General features: G+C 44.7%; 1 protein-coding gene across 2 annotated transcripts; it reads right to left on the bottom strand.

The window, feature by feature from the left end:
• On the bottom strand, window positions 1-25,996 carry G3BP2 (G3BP stress granule assembly factor 2). 2 transcript variants are annotated; one of them, XM_063337251.1, is made up of 12 exons: window positions 25,838-25,996; window positions 18,300-18,418; window positions 15,919-16,000; window positions 14,695-14,868; window positions 13,707-13,797; window positions 12,762-12,864; window positions 11,797-11,977; window positions 10,723-10,821; window positions 6,128-6,230; window positions 3,954-4,082; window positions 3,643-3,761; window positions 1-2,957 (listed from the first exon to the last, which is right to left on the bottom strand). In XM_063337251.1, exons 2-12 carry the CDS (start codon window positions 18,392-18,394, stop codon window positions 2,685-2,687), a joined length of 1,449 nt encoding a protein of 482 aa, XP_063193321.1. In that variant the 5' UTR covers window positions 18,395-18,418; window positions 25,838-25,996; the 3' UTR covers window positions 1-2,684. The 2 variants fall into 2 exon arrangements, with proteins under 2 accessions (XP_063193321.1, XP_063193322.1); XM_063337252.1 differs by lacking the exon at window positions 10,723-10,821.
• Between the last annotated feature and the right edge of the window lie 1,617 nt (window positions 25,997-27,613).

The raw sequence follows: 27,613 nt of genomic DNA, 5'->3' as shown, positions 1-27,613 counted from the left end.
TGCTGCAGACATCAGTAGTTTATTGGTATGTTTAGTCAAAACACATTCAGAATGGAAACTTAAAAGTAAAAATACTTTCCACCTGCAACAATTAAACTAGAATCTACTAGCATATAATGCTTGACACGTTACAGCAATAAAGATGGTAATCCACTGTCTGGTATACCTACTAAAGCCAAGATGGTCAGCCAAGTTTGTTGAAATAGAACCGTAATGACAAAATACTCCCACCATCCACAAATCAGCGACTAACAGTAATGGTCAGTGAATCCCTTCCTTTGCTCTAAGAGGTACATTTACTATCGAGAGGGTCGAGAACACGTAAGAGTCCGCAGCACAGCAGGTGAGCTATCACCACGTAAACTTCTCGGGATGACGTTCCAACGGTTGTTCATGTCACTTAAACAAGAAGCAAGCCAGAAAGCAGAACGGCTCAGTAGCTCTTTTTAATACTCCGTTTTTTTGTTGAGATTATTCCCAGTGCCATCTGCCGCACCAATGAATTAGGTGGCAGCAAAACACCACAGCACTACAAAAGGAAATAAAAAAAAAAAAAAAAAGGCTACACAAAACACACTGGTGGCAAACAAACTGCTAACTGCTGACAGCAATTTGTCCCCAAGGCTTCAAACCTAAGTGGTGGTATGTGGCGAGCAGTTCAAGTACTACAGATTTCCAGGTAACAGCTGAAAATGTAAGACCTTCAACGAAAAACTGAAATACGACAATGGGAACTGGAAGAAATGTGTCCCGGAAAAAATGCCTATGAAAATAGTGCAAGACTTACCATCGAACACAGAAGACCTCGAGTCTGGGATAAAACAGACAGACGCCACTTCACTTTGCCTAACGTATCGGAAAAATATGTGCAAAATCTTCCAACTGACTCGAAACCAGCAAACGATTGCATGATCCTGAGACAGATCGCTATGACGCCCTGTCTGCTCTTGCTTGAAATTGCCATTACTGCGTTTGAGGTCTTCCATGCTGAGAAGCAGCGTTAAGTGGTCACACTTTCACACAGACGCACACAAACACCCTCCCCTTCTCCTCCGAGGCCTCGGCGCCGGGCGCCTGCCGCGGGCCCCGGCATCCGGCCGACGGCCCGAGCTGCGGGTGCAGGCGCGGGAACGCGCTGCACAACGACACCCAGAAGCAGACCTCTCCACTGGAAACCCCCCGTCAAACCGAAGAAGAGGCCGTCTCCTTGCTATCCTTCAGTCCGGAGCCACGTAAGGGTCAACTTCAGCTGAGACTTATGTGCAAAATGAGTTAAGAGTTTTTAAAAAAGCGCAACTAGAAAATGCAAATACTTAAGAGCTGCTGATTTGTTCTCTGAAAATTGCAGTATCCTCGTTTGATAAGCTCACCCTCACAAAGGATGCTCAGTTCTACCGATTACCAGCTGGCCAAAAGCGTTCACCGTTCTGGGCTGACTTCTGAAATTCACGCCCAAGAGAGATTTCGACTCCGTTTCCTTTAGCTTTGACACTGATTAAAGAGAAGAGACAACCTGGAGACTAGCTGGATGCCTTCTTCCTCCCTTCCCCCCCTCTGCAAAAAAACCAGGCGAACTTGTTAATTGAAGAGCGAGGTGGATGATCGTTTTAGCAACGTTTACTGATTGAAAGATACTGCAATTTTTTTTTAATACAATTTCTCAATGATTTCCTTTAAATGCTTTGCAGCCGATCGGCTTTGCAGCACAGTAATTCATACACTATACTGTACAAAATCACCAGCGAGACTGGAATGATGTATTCATAGAAGGCACCATCATGCTTATTACATTACCAGAGAACTCAAATACAGTCAAGACAAATTTCACTGTACAATGCGTATCGAAGGGGAAAGGGGAAGGAGGAGTGTGTTGAGCAGCCATCCCTGTACTAAAGAGGGGCAGATAGAAAAATCTGACGTGAACTATCAAACTTGTTGCGTACTCAGGGCTACGACTTTGAAACTCTGGGTTCTGTTTAGTTTACAGCTAAATGGATTCCTTCTGGAATAAACTTGTAGTCTTATTAAGGTTTGTGTGTGTACATATGTTGGTCACAGCAAGCAGATCAGACGCCCGCATCGTTTCACAAGCTATTCTGTCTGAAAAAGAGGATGAAGGGTTTTTTTCCTCCGATGCCTCCTGCAGATGTCAATATAAATGAGTTCCGAGTACCCATTAGTGCATTTTGATGAGTGCGTAAACACGAGTTTGTTTGGAGCCAAGTGTTCTAAGAAGGAACAAAAAAAAAAAGGCAAGCTTCTCCAATTGCACAAATTGCACTATTTGTGTTTCCAACAGTAATAGGCAGAAACAGTAACACTCACACAAAATGTGCAGCAGAGGGTTTTTGACTGAAAGGACCTGAATTCTATTGGGCATGTCCTTTAGTTCACTTTTGTTGCAGATAGTTAACCGGTCTTTTTTTCTTTTCTTTTCTTTTTTTTTTTTTTTTTCAGTCCTCAATTCTCCAAGTCTACATTTATAAATTAACAGCGTGACTCCTGTTGTGAAACTGGGGAAAGAACGTCCACCTCAATTTAAACTGGAAACCAAAGGATGCTTTCACATCAAAGAAATGATCAGAAGGGCTGTGTCACATTCCAAAGCCAAAAAAAAATTAACAAGAATGCAAACACGATGGATAATGTACCACTGCCAAGACTGTCTGCCTGCAGTGGAGATTTCAGCGACGTTGTCCAGTGAAACGGCCTTCCATCTGCCCGGTTCCTCGTCCAGAGCCAAGTTTCTGTGCCATGCCACCTCTCGGAGGGGGTCCTCTTCCGTCACGGTCTCGCATCATGCCACCACCCACTATTCCACGGGGACCCCCAGGGCCTCTATCATTGCGACGAATATCCCTACGATCATCGCCTCCACCTCGGGTCTCTCTTTCACGAGCGGCTCTTGTTTTTTTCTCTTCTACGTTCAAGCGCACCTCACCCCGGAACATAATAGGCTTATAGGGAAGAGTTTTCAAGGCACACGTTAGTCACCATTTCACAAAGTCCGTTTATACAAGGCATATGCAAACACAGCACTCGCTGCATGCCTCGGCCTACCTTCACTTACACGCGGAAGACAAAAATTGACCGGTAACACAACCCTGTGGCACACAACCTTAGCCCTAGAGGTTTACGGTACATGGAACAGCATTTGGAAATTCATTTGGCATGCAAGGAATTAAAATGTGTTTCTCAAGTAAGGGCAGGGTTGTCTTTAGCCTCTTCACTGCTGGCTTTAGCCTTTTCACTTCAGGGCTAAAGTTCCCGAAGAAATGCTCTACCAGGTCTCACTCCCACATACTAGAAATGAAAACCGCTGCTTTCTCCTCTCAAATTCCTCAAGTCACATCCGCAAATAACCTCGCTCCTTTTTCCCAGCCCCAGGAATTCAGAGATCCAGGCGATGCCCTTCAAAAGGTTACGGACTTGACGCTCAGCTTAAAAGGATCTCTAAAAGCAAGAGCTAAGCTCCATGTGGTGTCTATGTGCAGAGGTAAAAAAACATGCATTTGGTATGACGCGGTCGGAGGAACCCTGGCACGGCTTTCGTAAGCTACAGAACACTCCTGACAAAATAAGTGTATGAAAACTAGGTTTTAAGGCATTCCATCCATCCTTTGGAGGCTATTCAATACTTACTTTTGCAACTAAAATTCGCTGGACTGGCTCAGAATCGTCAAATACCACGAAACCAAAATTAGGCAGTTTTCCTCCCACTCCTTTAGTATTTATGCGAAGTTCTACCACGTTTCCGAAGCCTGGGGAAACACAAGGGAAAAGCCACGTTATCAAAAACCACAGTGCCGGTTCTACCACCCCTCCGCTTGTTGCAGACAACACCTGTAGTGTTACATCGTGTAGAAGTTCCCCTGTGCGGTTCCAAGTGAATGTTATGTGACTTTTCAACACAGTTTTTCTTCTTAGTCTCCGCAGCCGAAATTGCTACTTACTCATGAAGAACTCTTTCAGTTCGCTCTCATCGATATCATGCGGCAAGTTCCCAACAAAGAGCTGGTGGCTGTCTGGGTAGCGAATTATTCGACGATTATCCGACTCATTCTGTTCCATGTCCCCTCGCCCTGTCGTCGACAGAAAGAGGAAAGTTGAGCCACTGAGGTTAGAAGGTGTGTGTGGAGTGGCATGAACACATCTACGAACAGCACCACGCACGTTCACTCAAACAATCCGGTACCTTCAGCTCTTGAGCGGGTGACGCAGTGGGGAGGATACTATCTTCCTCTTCACATAGTCCTGACAATTTTGTGATACGACCGCAAAGTATTTTTGTCTGGTTTCCCTGCTTAGGTTAAATAAATCTATGTGAACTAAAACATCTGGCATATTGGGCAAGTTTGTTTAAAAGGTTTGTGTTACATCTTAAATTGTTATACTGAAGAGGAGCTCACTACCTATTAAAATGTACTTTTAAAAAGATTTGGATTTAAGACACCTTTTCATCGGTTTCTTAGCACAACAACAGTATACTTTGGCAGTCAGATTAAAAAGTGTTGGCCAATCACCTCTTCTAGCTTTCATCTTACGCCTTTCTGTCCCAAATACAAGTGAGAGTTCCTCACGTTCTCTCCAGCTCAACCAAAGCACGCCTAGCACACGACAAATACAATCTTTCCTGGTATCTCCCTACTAAATCATCACCTGCCTTGCAGTGCGACAGCAGCACACCGTTACCCCTTTTGTGCCTGAAGTATTACAGTGTAGGTACGTACCTCCTTCTCTCCCCAGCTTCCCCTACCAGACATTTCCGGCAAGCTTGCTAGCTCGTTTGAAAGGTTTCGTTAAGCAGATAAAAGCTCGCTGACCTCCTCTGAAAGTAACACCGTAGGGCTGAAGCTCTACCATTTGGTCACTGAGATTTCAGCTCTTTTCCCCCCGCCTCTGCTACCCCCACGGCCAGATCAGCTCTGGTACGTGTTTTCTCTGCGACTCGTATTACATCCAGGGGTAGTGGAAATGCAGATTCACAACCTCATTTAGACACGAGCTGCAGCTTTTGCTCCCTGCTGCACATGTCACGTTGAAAACCCCAAAAAATGTTAACAGGTAACAGATGTCACGGTTCTTTCTCGGTGCCTTAAATCCTTTCCGTTTCAGTGTTGTCCCTGAGTGAAGATATACTTGCACCCATCAAAGCCAGAAGCACTTTTAAGCCTAACCTGTGCCACAGTTTGGTACGCACTTACTGAAAACTGTCCCTAGAACCAACTTCAGCCAGAGCTGGTGGAGCTTACGTTCCGAGATCTAACCGCTTCTGCAGGCAGCGCTCTGCCAGCTCCCGCCAGCTTTACACTCCCACTTCAGGATAATCGCAAGTACCACCCCTCCCCTTACAACTCGTGACATTTTCACACTTAGGGAAAACGACGGACTGATCAACATCCTGTAACTCGGGGCCCCTGATTAGCTGGCTTTTGCCCAGCGCTGCGCAGAGGTTTGCCAAGCGAGCAGGCTGCACTGACGAATGCAACTCAGGAGGCTTTCGCCTCCCAGCACCTCTTCTGGCGACCGCTGAGCAACGCGCGTGTTTTCTACCCGGACCATCCTACAGGTCTGGATACTCTGTATGAGTAAGAAAAGGCAGAGAGCTGGCGGCTCATAAACTACGACAAACACGAGGCAGCCAAACCGAGAATGGTATTTTAGACAATTACACAAGATGGAAAAATATGTATAAAACTATTAACTGACTGAGGCTGACACGTTGGGAAGGTTTTCTTCCAAAACAAAGAGCAACAACAGGTATTTATGAGCTCTCGCTTCCAAGGTTCAGCAAAACTAGAGGACATGGAAAAAAACATTCAGATTTCCACACCAGCTTTTCAGAACTGCATCAAGCCACGTGAAAAGTACTCAAGCATAAAGGCGAGCGGCCTGACTATTAAAAAACATTTCAACAAAACAGATGCTTGGAAATAATGCCTGATCTTTGCAACAACTCCTCACCAGCTTGGACTCCAAATCATATTCCCCCATTTCTTGTTGAAGGCAGCAGGAACAGACAGTTCATCGTCAGCCAAATACAACACAGGAACAGACAAGGCCCGTCAAGGAGACACCTCTCGTTAGCTAGTCCCAAGCAGACACACAAGCCAATGACCCACGTTACCTGGTCGAGGCCCGCGGGGTGGAAAACCTGGTCTTTCCCTGGGATGCTGTTCACGTACACGAGGAGGCTGAGACTGAGCTTCAGGTTTAGTTTCAACTCTTGGCTAAAACAGGAGGAGAACATACATTATTAAACACTGGCCCAGTAAAAAAACAAAAACAAAACCAAAAAAAAAGCCCCAAACCCCAAAACTCACCAAAACAAAAAAGCCCCACAACACAAGACATAGATAAGTGGCATGCACAAAATGAACTCCAGAAGTTAGACATCCACGTCAACGTGTTTGGGAATACGTTTTTTTCACCTCTATAAATTCCTCTGTACCAATCCAGGACTGCAGTGTTCAGTTATCTCTGCTAAAAGGTGCAAAGCAAACATCCCTCAATCAGAGCGTCCCCCCAAAACATGGCTCAGGTGAATTTTCCATGTTTGACCAGGCATCGAGACTCCAACGCACCGTTACTCAAGAATCCCTCAACCTGATTAAAAACCCCACATAGATAAATAAAGCTTCCTCACGCCAAGCTCAAACTTCACGGACAAGGAGGTACCCCGAGACGAACACGAAGAGATGGACAAATCACATTTTCTGTCTGAGCTCCTGAGGGATTCTTTTCCTCGAGTGCAGAACAACTATAAGGAAACTATCTTAGAACAAAAGGAGCGGACAACAAAACAAAAGCCCTCAGAAGTGTAGTAAGTATTTCTGATACAATAAAGGTGCCTGAAATGACAATTTCTACAGACTACCTGCTGAAGATAGTTCTTCAGCTTTCTTGGTGTCAAGACCGTGATGCTCAAAGCACACCCTTCATATTCTCAGGAACTAGAACACCTATTCCAGTTTTTGCAAGCAAAAAATGCTTTTTAAGATCATTTGAGAAAAAGAGACAGACCAATAAAAAAATATTTCTACGCAGCCTGTTGGTTACTGAAGCTATTTCCAACATTTTTTACATTCCATTTTCTGTACTACAGTCCAGCAGCTGCCACTGTGCTGGGTTCTTATCTTAGAAAAACAAAATTATCCTTAGGAGCGTAAAGAAGAACACTAGCTTCTGAGGAAGATTAAACACACGGACAACGGTTATAGGCCCGGAGAAGTAGTTTATGTTGAACATCTCCCTTATTTTCCTTTGAGGACTCAAGAAAACTGACGGTTCCACTCACAGAGTAGCTCACAGGGATAGAAAGACTGTATTTTACATGAAACGTACAAATAGTACGCACCAAATAAATGTTTCAAGCCTCCTATCTCTCGTGCTCTACCCAGCTAGGCGTTAGCTTGTCCTTCCAACATTTCTAGGACCATTTTTTCAATTCCAAGAATAAGCTAGAAAAGTCAGCCTTCCTGTTAAATCTCTTTTCATTCTCTCTCCTCACGGGTCACTGGAGCCCCCTTGCCACGTTTACTTGTACATCTTTACTGCAGTATAAACTAGCCCTCAAAAGCCAACCTCAATACATTCAGACCCCCATTTTTTAGGTACTTATGGCTGTCAGGCTTAAACACTCAGTCCTTCCATCAACCCTAGCAAAGACTTGCTGTCACTGGTGTCGTTCTACTAAATCCTGAATAACATGTAACTTTTACCCGCTTGCTTTGTATCTCACTGAACTTCTCATCTGTCGCACAAATACTCTCTGTCTGCCCAAACAACAAACAGCTGATCTCATTAGTTGCTTTCTAATCAGTCCCATCCCTTTTTACAGAGAAGACTGCCTCAGTGCTCCCTGGGCTGCCCGAAGAGGAAAGCACTTGCGCAAATTGTGCTCCCCAAAACACTGCAATTATCAGCAGCATCACAAGATGCCTATTAAGGGCTGCCATTTACAGCCCAAGCAGCAGCTAATTGCAACTCTCATTTCACAGAGAGCACACAAAGTGGACTGAAAGGCACAGAAAAAGGATTTCAACAGACAAGGACTAAAAGAGCCCTCAGCCCAGGAGCCAAGTATGCCACAAGCTTCAGCCTAAGGGAGCTGTGAGAACAATTAAGGAAAAGGTGACACTTGTCTCTTCTCTTCAGGTACTCACATGGGGAGGGAAAGGGACCTCTCTCTGCTACGGCAATGCTACTGGCAATGACAGCAAAACTAGCCGCAAGTCAGCCTCTACTCACCAGCCTTGGAACTGAATACCCCCCTGAAACAGAGGAGGAAGGGACAGAGAGTGCAAGAGAAGAGGTGGCTCCAAAGGCTGGTACAATCCTATTTTTGAAATGGTACAAGGCTTAACAGTTTCTCTAGAGCGAGATGCCTGCCAAAATCTAAACGCATGCATGCAAAGAACCAACTAGCCACGCAAACAAAGAAGAAACCACACTTCACATGAAACAAAAGAAAAAAATCCCACATCACCTCACCATAACTCCAGTAGCTAGGTTAGATGCATACCTCAGATAGCTACCACACTGTCTCTGAGGTCAAGGCGGACCACACAACTTACTGAAGGCGCTCATCAATCACTTCCACAAAGGTGCTGTAGATTACAGAGGAGTCTATCCAGAGTCCGAACAGATTTGTGGTGGTGAGAGAATGCAGTGTCTATAAAGAGATCCCTCTCTCCCTGAACTCACCACTTCCGAGCCAGAAGACAAGAGCCAAGGAGCACCCTGCCTGCCTCTGCCCCTCCGGCACCCCTGCGACAGCTGACGTGTTAATGCAAACCGAAGGTCAGAATATCTGAAAATCCTACAAAGAGAAGGCTCGATTTATCAGTGTAGGCAGGCTGATTTCCCATTGCCCACAAGAAGAAGAGGAGGAAGAAATGCTGACCTGTTTAACTCCGTAGCTGTAAATAAACAGGAGCTAAAACTGGCTTATATCCCAAACAGTACATGTGCAGTCCTTTGAGGGGCTCTGAGATAATACTACAGAGGCTGTATTTTTAACTGGAGAAAAGATGGGGGGAGAACTGGAGTGATGCAGAGAAAGGGATGAGAAGGGCAGTGAACAGCTGCTTTGTAACATCACTGATGCTGGGGAGATCGACATCCCAAAGGAGCCGCACACCCGCTACTGCAATCTACTGTCCTCTTTACGTGCACAGTATCTAGCATTAATGGGTCCGAGAGAACACGAAAAAGCTGCTACCGATCTGTAACCCCTTGTAGAAATCATTCAGGTGCCTTTTGTTCCAGCTTTCTGTATACCAGGTCTGAAAAGTGTGCAAGAAAAGGAGCTAAGAACTAATTCTGTCGCCAGAAGAGCTGGGCTCCGAATTCTTGCCACTCCGGCATTGTTCACAAACTTCCACGCAGAATTACTTAAACATGAAGTCACAGCAAAAGTAATCTAAAAGGCAGAAAGTGTGACAAGCTGCAGAGGCAACACAAAAGAGTTTAAGGGGACATCTATAAGCTATATTCTGCTCTCTTGTACAGATAATTTTGAATTATTTTTGCAGTCATGTTACAAAAATCCACCCGCTCTACTGCAAATAAATCAAAACCAAGGTTGGTTCTGCATAAGAAAAATCTATTCCGTACTAGAAGAAACACCTTTTTTCCTGCTGAAATACCACCTAAGTGCTCAAAGTCCTGTTGAAGCTGATGAAGACAGACAGCCTTCCCAACTCATTACATAGCCATTAGCTGATTTCCAGGACAGCCCTGTCAGACCAGAAGCAACACCATACAAGGTGCTGGTTTTTTGTTGATTTTTTTTTCCATTTTCTTTTTTAACATGCATTTGGCTGAAGGGCAATCCTAGACAGGTTCCTCTCTGTCAGTAAAAAATGGAGAAGAAATCAGTGCGAAAACAACAGCTGCAATAACCCAGCAGCTCTACTGAGAACAGCGGTCTTTTAAAAAGGTTGCACATGAGCTACGATGACATATAGCACTACACGGTGTCAGTAGAAGAGGTTAGAGCACACATTTTCCATTTTGAGGGGTTTTGTATAGACCGAGGCTGCGGAATTGCGTCTCAGACTGTCTCACACCAGTTTGGCATGTGCAGGATGTGAGCTATCACCCGGTCAAACTTCCTTTCCTCCTTCCCCTCCTCACCCAGTCAACCTAGGAATGGGAAGACAGCATTGTCCCGGCAAGGAAATGTGAATCCTTCCATTCCTCACACAGTCATAAGTTGGTACAGGGTTCTGTGACAAGTTAATTATAAATGAAAAATGAAATCCAGCATATTTCTGTAGATATTAGCCTTTCAAGGCAATCTTGCACGTTCTCAGAAGCGGTGCTATCACTTTTTACTGCTGGGGCACTTCTGCTAATGAAATACCCCTTTCCAAACACACTTTAGAAAACTACCATTTTGTGGGGAGTTGCTTTTTTGTTTGTTTGTTGGTTTTTTTTTTCCCCTTGTAAACCAAACCATATCCCATTAAGATAAGTCAAAAAAATTTCAGTAGTGATTTGCTGTTTCCACATGAACACATTTTAACGTCACCATCACCCAAAGTTACACCTGCTACGTGTACGTGCCTTTGCTTGCGACAAGAAGGTGAGCGCATTAACATTTAAGACATAATTAATTTGTGCAATCGAAGTCAAACAAATTGATCTGTTAATTTAAAAAACTGAAGCAGTTTGCAGAAGTAATGAGACAATCCAAGGCGTTCACAGATGGGTTACCTGTGAGACTGGTGCTTTAACATGGGGTGGAATTCCAGAGGAAGAAACAGTACCACTAGGAGGCAGGTTTTTACTGGTCACTGAAGCCCAAGAGAAAGCCTGCAGGAAATGCAACAAACCTAGGCTACTAATCATGGCAAACCACTGACATTCCTACAGGGAAACTCGTCTGCTGAAAATACACTTTCGGTTCTTATCTGACTATTAAATAATTGCTGTGCAAGCATTACAACGAAGATACAGAAGGATTTGCAGTCCTAGCCGTCTGTGGACTCCAGCGGCGTAGAGCAAGTGTGTACTGTGCCCACTATCGCCACCTGAGCGAGCCCAGCGCCCTCAGCATCCCCAGATCACTGCTTTCCATGATGTAACCAAACCTAGGACTGAAAACACTGTAGTGTGGAGTGTCTTCTGCACAAAGAAAGAAAGTGGATGCCAGAAGTTAGAAGTAAAAATGGAAAAGAGAAAAAGGACTGAAAAAAAAATAATACGGGAGACACACCGGAGCTAGAAAACGACCTCTCTCCAGCTTTCACCGGTTCCTCCCACCTCCTTGAAACTTCCTAAGTGCAACCATACCAGATGACGCACGGTGTGCACGGTGGTTTTTTATTAGGCATCCTGCCTCTAAGGGAGACGGTCAATGCCCCCACATTGATTTTGGACCTATGCTGCCAGCAATTTCGCAGGTGTCAATGCATTATGGTTTTTTTCAAGGAAGAGCAGTGGTTCCCATTGTATGAGATTTTTGTTGGTGGTAGTTTGACGTGTTTTCTTAAAATACTTAAACTCCACATTTAAAAAGGTTTACACATGCATAAAACCACACACACACACTTTACAAGCAGAGCATTGAATTTATGATAGGTGACTCGAGCAGCACTTAAAAACAACATTCTTTCTTTTTTTAGTGAAACTTTGCGGTTTTACGAGTTCAAGATTCAAGTCTAGCTGTTCCTACACCATAACACTGAAAAGAGGTACCAGTCTGGCCACTCAAAAAGGCTAAGTTCAAAACTGAATCTTCAGGTTTACCGTCTGCACCTAGAAGCACAGATAGGACTTTTAACTAACCTTTGGTGGTTCCTGTGGTAGTGAAACAGGTTCTACAGGAGGTGGGGATGGAGACTTCTCTTCCAGCTCCTCAAGGGTCTTTTCTTCTACTTCGGCTTTCAGCTCCTCGGTTTTTGTTTCAGATTCCAGTTCCGGCTCGGGTTCGTGAGGTGATTCTTCTAGTGCCTCCTCTATCCCATTGCTACAATAATCAAACACATTCTATGCAGCTTATCAATTGCTTTCTATTTTATGACGTTTTATAAGCTACGCTACGGTAACGGCTGGTATTAAAAAGATCCTTCTGTTTCCAGTTGCTACCATATGGTACCTATATATAAAATACAGTGAGAAGTTAAGCTGTACTCCTAAGTTGCATACAAAGCCAGATTTTACTCCTGCTGAAGCAAAGACAAGTTTTACAATTCTCTGCAGAGAATCTGAAAATCACACGCATATAAACCCTTTAAGGAATAGGTGCTAAACTCAAGACCTGCTGCTCCTAACAGAACAGAAGCACAGTAAGAGACCGATGAAAGATTAAGCTATACATACAAACGAAGACGACTTTGGCATGAAACCCGCAGCTTGCTTACAAAAATGGCATACAAGTTCCTTACCAAAGGAGTCGTGAGTCTCGTTTACTGAAAATCACATGCAACTACTTCTCTACTCTGTGTGTTCAAAATATAAGGGATCTGAGGTTCTTCACTCCATGAAGTGTGTGCATAAACATGGTTGCTACCTTTTCACCTCACGTTTGAAACCAGAAGCGACAATAACAAACGTAAGAACATCCCCCACTTTCTCTCTCCCTTCAAGAAGCAATGTTTCAAAATAATACGACATTAACATAACACAGATTCACATTAAGTTAAGTGTATTTTCCTAAACTACCTGCTAAATCATGTCCAGAATCCAAAGCCAAAGGAATTCTGCCTTTTTTATTAAAAAAGCAACTTCATATAATAAAATGGACTTCTTACGTTACAGGATGGTTTTCATAGTAAGTACTGCTCGCATTCTCTTGCACAGGTTCAGGTGACGGTTGTCTTTCCTCCTGCTCCTCTTCCACCTCTTCCTCAGACTCTGACACAAAAAGAAAAACTTCCTTAAACATCTCTGCAAGTGTACACAAGCCACATGTAAAATAATTCTTACTATTTTCACAAAAGGGAGAAACTAGAGACATATTCCTGCTAGAAAGTTCTGGGAAGAGGGTTCGAGGGACTTTTAAAGCAGCAGATGCTTTTCATATGGTGGCAGTAAAAGACTGCATTATTAGCTCATAAATCTCAGTGTCTAAAACTAAGAAGATTAACTGCAAACGCAAGGAAGATTGCCTGAGATGCTTTGTTCCACAGAACTGAGATGAAAAAATTCCAGGCATCATCCAGTGAACACATGTACATGTTTGTTCTGGCTGTACTCTGATTTGCTTTGCCTCCGTGAATAGAGGAAAAAAACCCACCCAGGTCAAGTTCAGCCCCTGAACAGAAATGAATTACTGAATGTGATGATGATGATGTCAAAATGAACTATATGTCATATTTGAGAAGCCAATTACATTTTTTTCTCCAAATCACTTTACCTATAAATTTGACTGATCAGAGAAATCGGGTCTACCTACTGAAAACAGTGGCAGCGAAAGTACTACTGCTCATTATTTCCATCCTCTGCCAAGCCTCACCCACCCTGAGCCAGCTCTAGCTCAGCCCTTCAAGGAGTAAGGTACCACTATACGATCTTAATTTTACAGAATGTTTTGGACCAGCAGATAGCTCCAGCGACATAACCTATGCTCCCTGCCTCAGCCTCTCCCAAATTACTATGCTTCCTAAGAATGCAATATACTTCGCGTCCTTCCATCCCCTCTAGACACTTCTGAAAGCTCTGCATACATGCTAGAGGAACAAGACAGTTCTTCTCACCTTCATCAAGTTCTCCTTCCGAATCCCCAAATACTTCATCTTCATATCTGAAGATATCGTTATGGACGTAGAACTTGTTTGGAACAGAACCCTGTAAAAGAGCAACATGCATTTTTTTGCATATACGATATATTAGCAGTCAACAACAAGGATGGATCAGAGATATAAGCTTCGGGGTACACACCAACATTTTGCAATAGGACTATTTAATTAGAGCCATTTTCCAAGGGGTACCTCTTCCCTAAGCAAACAACTGAACGGTACCTTCTGCTCAACTGAAGAAGGAAGTTTTGAGCAGAAAACCCCCCAATTTTGCTAAGTCATGGTGATCAAAGGTGCTAACTAAACATAAAGTCCCTCAGTTTCATCAAGGACTTTGAATTTTCCCTATTACAAAAACTTTACATTAAAAAATAGAATGAACTTTCACAAGGTGACCGTATGCTTATAGCACGGCATACGGAAACAACAAAGAAATTCAACAAGACTCTAAAACGTTAATCAACCTCACAATAGTTTGTGATGAAGTGGGGGAAAGAAGTAGAAAGGACACAAGACGCCCTTTACCCTTACACAACTCTGCTCTCCCTAAGAGCTAAACTTGAGCAGTAACTTGCACAGGATCACACCATACTCACACTTGCCAGCAGACTTGAAGAAAGCGCAGAACTACACTAGAGACTCGATCTGCAGAGCTCAACACTGTATTTATTTATTTATTTGTGCTAATGGCAGCTCCCAAATGCAAGCTCCAATTTGCTTTGGATTACTGCTGCAATACTTCAAGTCTAAGAACATAAAACAGCTCAGGATGGGTCCAACACACTCGTTTCTCTGCACTCACATACTGCGACATAATTAATGATAGCCCCCAGGCCCAGCTCTAAAAGCCTGATCGTACCTTTTGCCCCAGTACGACAACTTGTAGCTACAGGTCAGGTTTCCATCATCATTATTTGAAGCTAAACACAATCTTACATATACTTACTTCTGGAGCAAGCACAAAAGTCTGCATGAACTTCCTCATCGGCTGCCCATTGTTTGACAGCTCTCCCATTACTTGCACAACCACCCCGTCACTCAGCGTAGCATGAGCATCCACGTGACGGATCTTGGTGTGGCATTCACTGAACTGTAATGACATCACTTTCTTGTGTATCTCCTAGAAATAGAGAGTTACATTTTAGCTACATTGCATTTTGTACAGAGCTTCACACCTTTTAAATAACCGAGTCCGAACTAACACAAAAAAAAGGACACTCCTGAAGCTCAAAAGCTAAATACAGCAATGAAGAAGTGTCTTTCACCGAGAACGGTCTACCTGAGCTCATCTAACTTTCACTCTGAAGTTTTCCCCCAGGATTCAAGTACTTCTCAGAGTAGTCAAATAGCGTACAACTTGCTGTCCAATTTTTCCAGCTGTATTACAACGTATGACCTATTTTAAGACTTTCTTTTTTTTGAAGGGCCTGCGAGAGGGACAGGATTTACCTCGTGTTTAAAAAACACAAATCTGTCTCCCCCCTCAAACAAAAAACCCCAACCCCCTACTCATCCACAAAGTACCCAAATGTCACAGGAGTGGGTGACATCTGCACTGCCAAGATTTTTGTGCTGCCAAACCAGGATCTGCTGGTGAAAGGGGAAGAAACCAAACCTGCCCTGGGCTAAACGCCACATTGCTCAAAGATGCGGCTACCACATGAACAGATGCCTCTGAAGGTGACAGACACAATTCTGATAAAGAGCTACCACCGAAGCGAAAACTTGTGTTTCCTGGACTCACTTCACTTCTTCAAAAGTTATCTTGACTTCAGGAAACTCCACTCACAGAAGAATTTGTTAAGATACAGAATTCCACATAACTTGCAAAGATCAAAGTCCCCTTCACAAGGAACCACTTCTAACTGAAATAAGATACATCAATAGGGCAAATCTATCAGGTCCTCTGGATTTTGTTTCCCATCCTAAATACATTTTTTGCAGTCCAGATGCAAAGCCGATGTACCAAACACAACTCCCAGTAAAAGCAGCAATAATCAAATAAAAAAACTGAAGCCAACGAATTCCTATCTGCCTCTGAACAGGACGCAGCACGGCAATACATTATTTACCAGGTAAGAAAGTCAAAGTAATTGTTAAAGAAAAAGACTGATTTATACAGTAAGTTCTGAATATTAATGAGGACTACAGAACCAATTTTGATACGCACAGCTTGACCGTACACTGCTTCTTGCGGTTTCCCACTGGCATCCAGTCCTCCGTGGACGTAAGAAGAATTCCTTCCATAAAACCTGCAAATGAAGAGATGTGAAGGTCAGAGCCGTGAAAAAACAGAACAAAATACAACAAGTATTTTGACTAGAGGTAGCAGAGCTCAATGCATCAGGAATTTCAGCACAAACAGAAATTCAAGATCTATGGACAATTCCCCATTCTCACGCAACGTACCAGGCATACAGCATAATTTGGAAAGCTGGATTTCAGAGTTGTTCTAGTAAAGCCTGAGATTTAGAGGGGTGGGAGTAAAATCTAAGAGGACCTCTTAGAGGAGGTCCTCTAAAGCACCAAAGTTGTCTTCAACAGGCTAAATCTCTCCACAGACACCATTTTTCCTCACATGTATACTTCTGCCAATTTCCTATCACCCCTACCAGGAAGCATCAGTCTACATCCCATATGTAGACCACCAGCTCCGTAATGCTCCCCTAGCGTGTGTTAATATTGATCCAATGGAAGTAATGTTGCCATACGATGGAAAACCTGGAACAGCTGGCGGCTCTCCTCTGACTGAAGCAGTTAGGGAGGAAAAACATACCAACGGTATTTTGCTTCTTAAATCAAAACACACACACCCCCTCCAAATCCTGCCAAGGTTACAGTCACTATCATTACAGGTAAACGATCTTATGAGCAAAATTGAAGACTATTTTCAACACCAAGTTTGAGGCATGGGTGATTTACCCCAATATACAATTTAGCTGCCATTGAAAATAAATGTTACAAAAGGAAAAGGCAATCTCACTGTAGAACCGATCCAATTCTCCCTCTGTCTTTGGTACGAAGCATGGCCTGATCATCCCTTATAAACTCTTCTCTGTCTCTTTATTTATGCAAACAATTTCTGGATTTCAGAGCAAAGTGACAGCACACTTCACGGGAAACTTGTCTTACTAACTCGGGCTGTTCTATCATTCAAAAATGACCCTGCTGTTCTGATATCAGGATTTCCATTTCACCACTTGCTCACAATATAAACGGTGCCTTGAAAAACTGCTATAGTCACACCTTTTAAAGTCTCTGAAAAGAATTAGAGCTGCCTGACCTTTACAGGCAATGGATAGTTATGGATGTCGACAAGATGCTGACTGCTGCCAGACATGCCCAAGAGGTGCTTCCGAAGCTGACTCCCAGGCAAGAGGTCCTTTCCTAGGCCACCCGTGGAAAACACCCAGGCATGGGTGTACACAAGGAACGCGGTTCTTGGGTCAGAGAGAGCTGTCACGTCACATGGACATACTTGTCCAGTTGATCTCATCTGACTCATTTGTTTAAGTTTTGAGAGCGAGGGAAAAATCTGCGATTGCTAAAAATGCTGCTTTCAACTTTTGTTAGATTACTAAACATAGGTTAGGAAGGCCTGGAATACACTGCTTAGACACCTTAAAAATAGATTTAGATGCAGAAAACAACATGGTTCCACAGCGCACCAGTGATTTAAGTAAAAATGATACCATTCATTTTCCCTACCACAAAACTATAGATGAAAAGCGGCATTATTCAAAAGACTGAATTCTCAAGTAAGCCACCTGAAAGCTCTAACTTGTGCTCAATCAAATGGTCCCATTTTTCACCATCAACCTTATGTCAAGTTCCGAGACAAGAGCAGCCCAAGCACTGATTGCTTTTTTCCTTTTCATATACTGGCAAAGCTACTTTCACCTTTATTTATTCCAAATCCATGCTGCTCTAAGTCCAAATGTGGAAATGCAAAATCTTAAGTGACAAGCCGTATGTAGTCAATCAAAACCAGAAAAAGGAAAAAAAAAAAAAAGGGAAAAAAAAAGAGGGAAGAAACACATTCAGAGTACCATTTAAATAGGGGACACAGGTGAAAAAGAACGTACTGTATTTTCCACCTACCTTGTCCACACTGTGACACTTATATTTAAATCTCCAACCATAACCTGGACAACAACTCAGGGGCAATATAAAACACGGCATCCTGAATTAATTAGCACGCTTGTCTTAGGCACTAAATACTAGTTCTTCCTCTGCCATTTTCTTTCCTTTCCTTTTCTGTCTTTTTAGAAAAGTATTTCTGAAATACGCCCTCATTACCTTTTTATCAGCTGAGACACAGCTCACTGTTTCACACAGCAAATACCTTGATGACTTGTCATACATCCAGATGATCAGATTTGGTTCTAGAGCCTAAGGAGTTTTCAGTAATATGAAATAGTTTTCCAGGAGCCCAAAAGTTAGCCAGGTCCATTTCCTCCCACAGTCAGAAATTAACGTTCATCTGATTTATAATGAACAATACAAACTTTTGTTCAACAACATAAGTCACTTTGTGCACGAAAGCGTTACCTGTGCAAGAAGTCAGGAGCTTTATTTAGCAGAGTGTAGTACTGTCGCACGAACTCCCGCCCTACGAGCAGGGGACTTGGCTTCTCCATCACCATTTCTTTGGTACTCAGTGTCAGATGCTGTAATTAAAAATATTCACGTTAGTGTGAAGACAGCCCTGTCGCAACTGTATCAGCCCTATAACACAACTTTCACATAAAAGGATGAGCATAAGGATATTAGAATTGAAACGATTATGCGAACAGGAACTTCATTCACACAGAACTACTCCACGAATTCAGGACACCATTTCCTTTGAGTAAATAACAAGATTTCAGCCGATTTGTGTGTTACTTTGACAAAGAGGGAACACTGACGACAAAGTTCTTTGCAGAACAGGTGCTTTTAAAATAAAATAAAATTAAAAAAACCCAAACAAACAAACAAACAAACACCCTCTTAAAAACACCTAGCACCATTTATTTAACCCTTTGGCAATCAGCTGATGAACAATTAAAACCCCATGTTCAACAGCAGTGCAAACCAAACAGGAATACACTTTCTTAAGCCCACCAGTACCATTCCTTTATCCCAAAGCACATCTGCTTCTAAAGACTACTGTCACATCTGCAACACGAAGATGGTAGCACCGATATTCTGAAGCTATTATGTAGGCTGGATTCACATTCCCTGAAGACTGGGATGGGAAACCTTTATGCCTCGGAGATGAGCAAAGCCTCAGGTACTACTCGTCCAAGCTAATTGCATTTTACATTTGTCATAGAATAATTTAGGTTGGGAAGGACTTCTGGGGGTCACCTGGTTCAACCCCACGCGCAAAGCACGACCAGTTTCTAGCACATTGCTCATTAAAACAAGTTCCGAATAACGTGATTTGGTAACATGTAAACAGAACTTCCATTTGCAATTTCTGGCTGTCGGCTGTCATTTTGTCATGGTGCACCACGGAGAAGTGTGGACCCACACCCTCCCATCAGGTAGCTGAAGGAAGCCGAACTCACTTCATCAATACCAGTGCTTGCAGCCAGGAGATTCCCTCCAGTTCTCTAAAGAAAGCTTAATCTACTTTCTCTCTCAAAAAACAAAAGTGTAGGGAAGGCTGCAGGCAGAGCCCAAAATACGGGTTTTGAACTTGGACGTAAGAAATCAGAAAACTTATTTTAGGATTACCCAAAATTTTTATTGTAACCTTCCAAGGCTCAAACACAGTATTAGTTGTGTCTCATGGGAAGCCATTTTGATAATCAGACCCAAACCCAAATGTCAAGAACACTAAGGGACATCAGAGGCTTGAGCCCTGTGCATGTTCAAAGTGGGAACCTTCCAAGAAACAAAATCTGAGCAATCTGGGGATCTTCCTAACATGACTCATACTACCGCAATGGGACAAACGTGGGAATTTTACTTAGAAACCAACCTTAAAGGAACAAGGACCTCAGTTTCTACAGGTGAGACTCTTCTTTTTCTTCTCCCCTGTCCCACAGGCAGATGATGAACACAAAACTGGTGATACGATCTTCACCGCAGCACTTGTGAGATACACAAGGATGGACCTCCATCACATATATTTTTTTTTAAAGAAACTATTACAAAGCACATCATAGCCAGCACAAACTCTTATGAATATGGCAATGAGCAAAGTACGTATGTTAACAAATTGCTGGCATACCACAAGGAACACTGAAAATGCCTCTGGGTACAAAACATCATAATCTGTGACAAGTCATTACACTACATGAGATCTGTATCACACTAGATCTTTTCTTCATTGGAAACTGCGCTATTTCGGGAAAGGCCGATGAAACCTTTCAGAAAAATCTGACAAAGGCAAGCACGTAATCATCACACGCAGCCAATTCTTCCCTAACGACTTGAAACAGAAGTTGGTTTAAATGCTCAGAGAGATGAGTATCATCCACCTCTGGCCACATTTCAAGTGACAGCACTATTGATTTACACCACAGAATCACAGTATTTTACAGGATGTCTCAGCACAATTCTTCACCTGTCTCAGTATTATTTCCTTTCGTTATCTCTTCAGAGATCTCAATAGGGGTAGCAGAAGCTTAATGAACTGTTCAGGTTTCCAAGTCATTAAAAGGCAGTAAAATAAAAACGCAGGTACTCCTTGCTCTCAACATGGGTGCCATGAAACCAGGTTTTAAAAAGATTAAAATCTCCAAGTGTCCCAATTAGTATAGCACCTCCTTAAAGTCAAGGACCCGAGTCTTAGGAGGCCCAAGGGGTTCGGAGGTAAAGGCACCAGTGAAATACAAGCCAAAACCCAAGGCACGGGCATCAACAATTTAAATAGTCCAAGCTTAGAACGGCATCTCCACGTTTTACCAAGCACTAATGGAAGCACTAATAGATACACATACTCTATAAAAGCTGTTTTTCCAGTTTTCATCGGTACATACTCAAGAGTCAAGAAATAACAGCTAAGAAAGGAGAATCTGAGCACTCTTCTCACTTGAATAAAATGAGACATAGTCTTAGATCAGCCTGAGCAGTCACTGAAAAAGTGTCTTAATGAGAACTTATTGCTGGAGGCACTCGAGTACATAGTAGCCAGAAACAAAATACTGAGGCTGAGATAGTAAACACCGGAAATCAAATAAATTTATCTGCTAGTTTCTTTACGGTGCAACTCTACTGTTAAAGAAGCCCCCTCCATCACGCTCACTGAGAAAAGCTACACTGACAGCGTAACGTGCGCACCCATGCAACTGTTGCCTGTCCGCAGGTAATCCTGCCTACATCAAGCTGACGTAACGATTCATTGACGAGATTTCATTTGCACCCTGTTCAGCACCTCTGATTCCTGTGCTGCCAGGAAGGCACACTGGATTTGCAGTGCATTCTTGAACGAAAGAGAATCGGCAGCCACGAGATATATTTCCTAATAGACTTGCCAAGCTGGAGGACCCAACGAAACATGGAATGCCTTTCTTCCCCAGACAAGGCTCAGAGGTAAGGGACCCAGAGGCACCCACCCAAGCGACCAGACTGCAGAACTGAAGGAACACGTGCAGGCACCAGTGCAATACTTCTTGCAACTTCAATTAGCATGACTCAAGTTCGTAACAACTTAACACCAACTTAACCCTACAGGCAGGACTGGATAAGCGTGTCACCGTTACCTCGAACAACCAAGTTCCTGTCTTGAGTTATTTCCACGTCCACTTCTTTCAAGAAAACAAAAACAATAGGAGAGTTAGCACAGAAAGGAATTGTTATTTTCATGAAAAGATAAGCAAATGAACAAACGCAGAAAGGACATTTTCCTCTCAAGAGCAACACCAAGTACAATTGCAGGGAAGTGCTGAAATACAGTAACATTCATTTAACTTTCCCAGCAACATTCTGTTAGATTCAGGAACAAGATTATTACAGACCTTGCTTAGCTCTGCAAAAACATCTTTCAATGGCCCAGGATAACAAATGCTCACCGCGACAAACAAAGCAAGAAGTTAGCCTTTGGAATAAGATGAAACTGCTAAAGGCTAAAAGGATGAGATACAGCGCACATTAGGACAATTGTGCTGAAGTACTTGGGAACAACTGCTACATAATCTCTCAAGTCCACACTGAATTAATAGCATACAGATTCATTCAGCCCGTAATCATCTTTAGACATAAAACTTTACTTATTAAACTGCCCCTGTCACTTCTTCAACTGAAAGAAAAAAAACAAACCAAGCCACCAAACTATCAGCAATCAATTTGCAGAGGAGGGCAATTTGTTTCTGAAGTACTGAAGGCCACTATGCATTGAGTAGTCAAAATGTTCACCAGCACGCATCTTGCTCGATAAGCAGCTCTCACATTAGAGAAGACTTTTTTTCCTAAAATATATGTAAGTTTTCTCATTATTATTTCCCTAATCCTGTAGAAAAAAGAAGTGTGACTAGTAATCTGTGGCAAAGCATTAAGTCACCTGAGGTGACGACAGAGCTATAGAATGCTGGTGTACGTGCTCAAACCTAGGCACCCAGAGAATAAGGCACAAAGCCTTTGGTTGCGCCCAAAGTGGTAGTTCCAAGACCCCTCCATCCTGATTCAAGACAGACCAACAACAGCGACGCTGCCTGGATGCTTCACCAGTTCCACTTAAAAAAAAAATTAAAAGATAAAAAGCTGAACCGAGTTCTGAAGGGACATCAAGAAAGTATCACCTGAATTTGAAGGTAATCTCCATCAAGACAAACTTTTAAGCTTTGGGAGGGAAATGCAGGCCTCACCGTTTGTTTTACTAAAAAACTATATGCAAGTAAAATATTTTGTTTTATTGGCAAGTAAATTTCCTCCTCTGAACAATTTGTCTACAGAACAATTCATTCATGACTAAAGGTACATGAACTATATTTTTACGTAGATCTGCAACAGCCTGGCTTGTTCTTAAATCCTCAAGTCTGCAACTCCTGTGCAAGTTGCTGATCAGATTTGAATACGCCACTTAAACCAAAAAAAAAATTCGTCAAAACGCTCTCGCGAATCAGAAAGATGTTCCCCACACAGTAAGCACACAAAGCAAAGCCACGAGGGACACCGTGCTGCTTCCCACACCACGGGAGCCAAGGGAAAACAGAAGGGAAGGGGTGAGCAGCTTTCACCATCTTGGAGTTTCTCCTAAATCCAGATTACCCCTTTTAAACTGCGCTTCCTACTGTAGACAAACAAATGATGCCTTAAAGTGTGTGCCTGCTACCGTGATCCACAAGCGTGACTGAGATCCCACTACTGCAACACATTGTGTGAGCAGCCACACCTTGAATAAAGCTAAAAAAACGAAGGGCAACTGGCAGTCCAGCTGGCGCAAGGCAGGGCATCTGTAATACAGCCCTGCACAGGTTGGCGGGTACTCCATCGTAAAGTAAAATAAGCATCGACTAAAATGAAAACGTACTGAAAGAGCAATCGAAAGTCCCAAACAGTTCAGTACTGAAACCACCTTCGCTCCGTCATGCTCTGCGAGGCGAGCACTCAGATCATCCTCCATCTGCACTAAGAGCCAGCAAACCTGTATAATCTACCAGAATCCCTTTACTTTATGATCTCCTTTATCTAATCCGCTACTGTCTGAACTGGCCGAGCCCCAAGGCACAGCATGCAGTTCTTTCAAATCAAGCTGTCCTGCAGGGCTGGGTTGGATTTTTTGTTGTTATTTCTTTTTCCTTTTTTTTTTTTTTTTTTTTTGAGAGGAGCTTAATAGCACCCTGTATTTTAGGTGCCTGACTACCATAGGAGACCATCTTCTGGGCAGTTAAGCTGCACCACCCAGAAGAGCTCACCCAAATAGCAATAACAATAGCAACTGCAGCCCATGGCACCACCCCTTCCAGGGAAGCCACCGCACCTCTCTCTCCCTGTCACCACCCAATGCCAAGTTCAGCGCCTTTCTTCTGGTATCTCATCAGATATACCTATTAGTATGGCATATTAATCTTTTCACATGTTCCTTGAGTTGCAACGCAGTTCTTCATTTGTCAAATACTCTCAAAAGAAATGACATCCAGTGTCACAACTGCTACAGTAAGAAGGAAGACTCAAATTCAACACCGTGCATTAAGATACTGTGTTTCCTCAGCAAATTTTCAGCACTGTAAAATGCTATTTAAGTGTGAGAGTAGATGTACGATTTGAAACCTACATTCCATAACGGAAAACACTTTATTTGTAAGGACCGCAGCGGATAAGTAGACTGGATGGTCAGCTCATTCTATCTTCTCTACACTTTAAATTAGCTATCACAAAAAAACGTTTTATTCTGCTAATAGAAAAATCATATGATACAGATCATAATTCCACGCAGCAAGCCCACATCTGCCGATCAGAACATTACAAGAACATTTCAAATGGCAAACAAAGATTTGTCTCTTTCACCCAACCTACCAGAGTCCCCAACAAGAGGGAATCCTTAAGAATTAAAAGGCTTTCCTAGGGCAGGTATGGCCCTATGGGCATACTTACAATCACAATGAACACAGAACGCCTCGTTAATGATAAATTAACTCCAGAAGCTAAAGCAATACCGGTTTGTCAGTAACACCACCTTCTCTGCTCAGATGCAAGCTGACAAACCCTATACTCAGTCAGAGTCACGACAATACCGCTATACTGCTTGCAGGAAGGTGGGTATACACAGCAGTGCTTGCTCCATATGACCTCACATAAAGGGCCTTCATGGAGCAGGACAGCACCATTTCTTGTAAATTGGTCACTACCTTTATTCTGCTACTACTCCCCAGTAGAAGTGTCCATAAGAGAAATGAAAAAAACCCTGAGATACTTGAGAAAGCAGAGTGTGCTCCATGCAAAAAATAAATGCTTACTAAGAGAGGATATCGTGCCCCTCATACTCCTGCATCCCATGACAGATCAACATACAGTTTGCGTATATAAGTGGTCTACCTGTACAAGAACTGAGCAAGGAAAAAAATAACTTACCCTATTCCCCAATAGATCAAAAGCACTGTGGGTACCTTTACACTTGTTTCTGTAGCAGAGCAGAACCCAAGCAGAGCTTGCACCCTGAACTTGAAATGCCTAAAAGATGTAGAGGGTTTGGGAATTGCCAAACCCACATGGAAGGCCACAGTAACAAAACCTACATGACTGACTAAGTCCTTCGGGTTATTATTGTTAAATCAAACAATAATCTCATATTCTCTACCACGTTAGTCCTTTCATGTAGCGGTGCTTGGCACACAGCTCAAGATCCAGGGTCACCCAACTAACCAAGGGATTTAAAAGCCTTGCTGTGGGGATGCTCCTGTGCACCCACACTGGAGCGGCAATGACCTCTACTTTAGCCCTGCGAGGTGACGGGGAGCAAAAGCCGAGAACACACCGAGCCCAGCTCACATGACAAATGCGACGAGCTCAAGGATCTACTCGAGGCATCCAGATCTGCAGAATAAAAGGTGCTGGCAGTAACTTCAGCCATATTACGTGCGAAAACGGCGAAGCTCGGGTCGCGATGGGGGAGAAGCACGGTCCGCAGAGCCGGGAGAGATGCTGCAGCCGGCGCTACCGCCGCAGTCCCGGCCCGGGAGGGCAGAGGAGGGCCGGCCGGGCGGCGGACGAGGAGCCACGGCTGCTCCCGCAGTGCGAGCGCGGCGGCGGCGCCATCCCGCACAGGCCGAGGCCAGACACCTCGGGAGGCCCCCGGGAGGCACGGCGGGAGGCAGGCCGAGCGCCGCAGGGCCCGGGGCGTCCCCAGGCCCCCCTCCCCCGCGCCGCCCGGGGCGAGGCGGGAGAGCGGGCGATGGCCGGCGGCCGGCTCGCCGCCAAGGTGACGGCGAACAAAAGCCCCCCCCCCACCTCCGCCCGCCTCGCCTCGCCCCGCCGCCCCCGCGCCACACCGGGCAAGAAGACGGGCCGGCAGCCAACCGCCGGGCCCGGCCGCCCTGAGGCGAGGCGGGCGGCGAAGGGCGAAGCCGGGCCGCGGGGCCGCTCCCCTCAGCCTCGCGACCGTTAAACGGCCGCCCCCCCCACGGCCGCGGCGGGGCCTACCCCCGATCCCGATCGCTCACCTAGGGGGAAAGTCTGGGTGCGCGGGGCCGGGGCACGTCCCCCCCGGGGCCTGCTCGGTGTCCCTCGGCGTGTCCCGCGGCGGGGGCAGGACGGGGCGCGGCGGCGGCGGCGGGGCCGGGCGGGGGAGGGACGGCCGGGGCTCCCGTGCGCGCGTGCCTCGGCCTGCGTGCCAGCGCGCCTGCGCGGGGCCGGCGGGCGGGCGGGGCCGGCAGGGGAGGGGCGGGGCGGAGCCCCCTCCGCCCGCTCTCCGCCAATCCCCGCCGCCCCGCCGCGGTGACGTCTGCCGCAGCGCCCGCTTCCCGCCCGCGGCCGTGAGGAGAGCCGGTGGCCGTCGGCGGGCGGCCCAGGCAAGGTAAGGAGCGGGGCGTCGCCCTTCCCCTCGCTCCCGTCTGTATTGAGCTCCTCGCCGAAGCAGGCGTTTCGTTGAGTTACGCTGAGGCCCATCTGAAATAACGAACGGGTCGGATAGGAAGTAATTCCTTCCCAACGCGGCAGAGGCAGGAGCGCCGGGGTGCGTTCTGCCTTCCGGCCCCAGGCGTGAGGGGGCTCCAGCTTGTTCCAGTGGCTTGTGAAGAACTTGTCGAGGTGTGGCTGCAAGTCAGACATCTCAGAAGAAAGTAACTTTCTCTGCTGGATGTTGTGTGTGTAATTATGGAAAGCTTTGAAATAAAGAATGGAGTGTTTTGCAGGAGAACCTGTTTTTGGTTGTTGTTTTTTTTTTCTTGATGAATCTTCTTATGCCCGGTATCAGTGTTTATGTTGAGCTCTGGTGTGTGCCTGCCCCTGGCCCAGGGAGGTAAGTACCTTCACCCATCCCGAGGGGAAGAGGGGATCCTTTCTTAACCTCGGTGGTCTCTAAAGCCTCTTATTTAGGAGAAGGACCTTTTCTTTTCTTCAGGAAAGCCCCACTTCTCTGTTACTGGGCTGTGCAGCGCAGGAGAGCATCCCAGACTGGCTCCAGCCGGGCTTTGCAAAGCCAGTTTGCTGCTGGGATGTGGGCGAGCAGGTTCGGGGATGCGAGGTGTGACCCGCTGCGCTGCCCTGGGGTGGGACAGCTGTGCGCCGTGACCACGGGCTGGCTTTGTCCTGCTGTGACACGGCCGGGTTTGCTGTAAAGAACCTGGTTATTGGGTGCCACGGTGCCAGGTGGCGTTGGTGCAGAGAAAAACAGGGTCTGGGAAAAAGGAACCCAGCCACGAGGTTTTGGCAGGTCCCTGGTGGCACAGCAGAGCACTCGGCAGATCTCAGGACAACTTCTGGGTTTTCTTTCCCATTATGGACGATCATGGTGGGTAAAAGGTGTTTCCCTCGAAGGTGGAGAAGGTGGGTCAGGGGAGAGATAAGTTGCAGGTGGGTGTGAAGTGTTGCAGACGTGACATGTATTGCCCTGCGTCTTTGTATGAGGCTGAGGGGTTTGCTGCCTGCAACAGCCCACGCAGCTCCTCACAGACTGGAGGTACTCGGGGCTTCATTTTTGATGTTACAATAAGTGCAGTTAAAAATGAAGAAAACTGCTTGACAAATGTCTATTTTGTAATGACTGGTGTGATATCTTCTTAGACGAATGTGTTGGGCTTTGGTGTCTGTCTTCGGGTGGGGGAGGAAGCAAATAGTTTTGGAATATGAAAAGAGTAAATGTTTAGTTTCCATTGCAGATTTTAATTTAAAATGTTGGTTTCATTCTTTAGTTGACGGGGAAAACAAAATCCATAAAGCTCTTGATTTAAATTGTGATGGGAGAGGGATTTTCTCCCTATAATGAAATGAACTTGTTT

Source organism: Chroicocephalus ridibundus, chromosome 5, assembly GCF_963924245.1.
Source record: "Chroicocephalus ridibundus chromosome 5, bChrRid1.1, whole genome shotgun sequence".
NCBI classification, from domain to species: Eukaryota; Metazoa; Chordata; class Aves; order Charadriiformes; family Laridae; genus Chroicocephalus; species Chroicocephalus ridibundus.
This window is presented reverse-complemented; position numbering and strand designations above follow the sequence as displayed.

What these genes read in the sequence shown, in the direction of transcription:
- G3BP2 (XM_063337251.1), bottom strand. Translation starts at nt 18,394, where the DNA reads ATGGTGATGGAGAAGCCAAGTCCCCTGCTCGTAGGGCGGGAGTTCGTG. An exon ending in AAGCAGTGTACGGTCAAGCT is followed by an intron (nt 14,869 to 15,918) that starts GTGCGTATCAAA and finishes CTCTATTTCTAG; the next exon opens with GAGATACACAAGAAAGTGAT. An exon ending in TATGAAAACCATCCTGTAAC is followed by an intron (nt 11,978 to 12,761) that starts GTAAGAAGTCCA and finishes TGATTATTGTAG; the next exon opens with CAATGGGATAGAGGAGGCAC.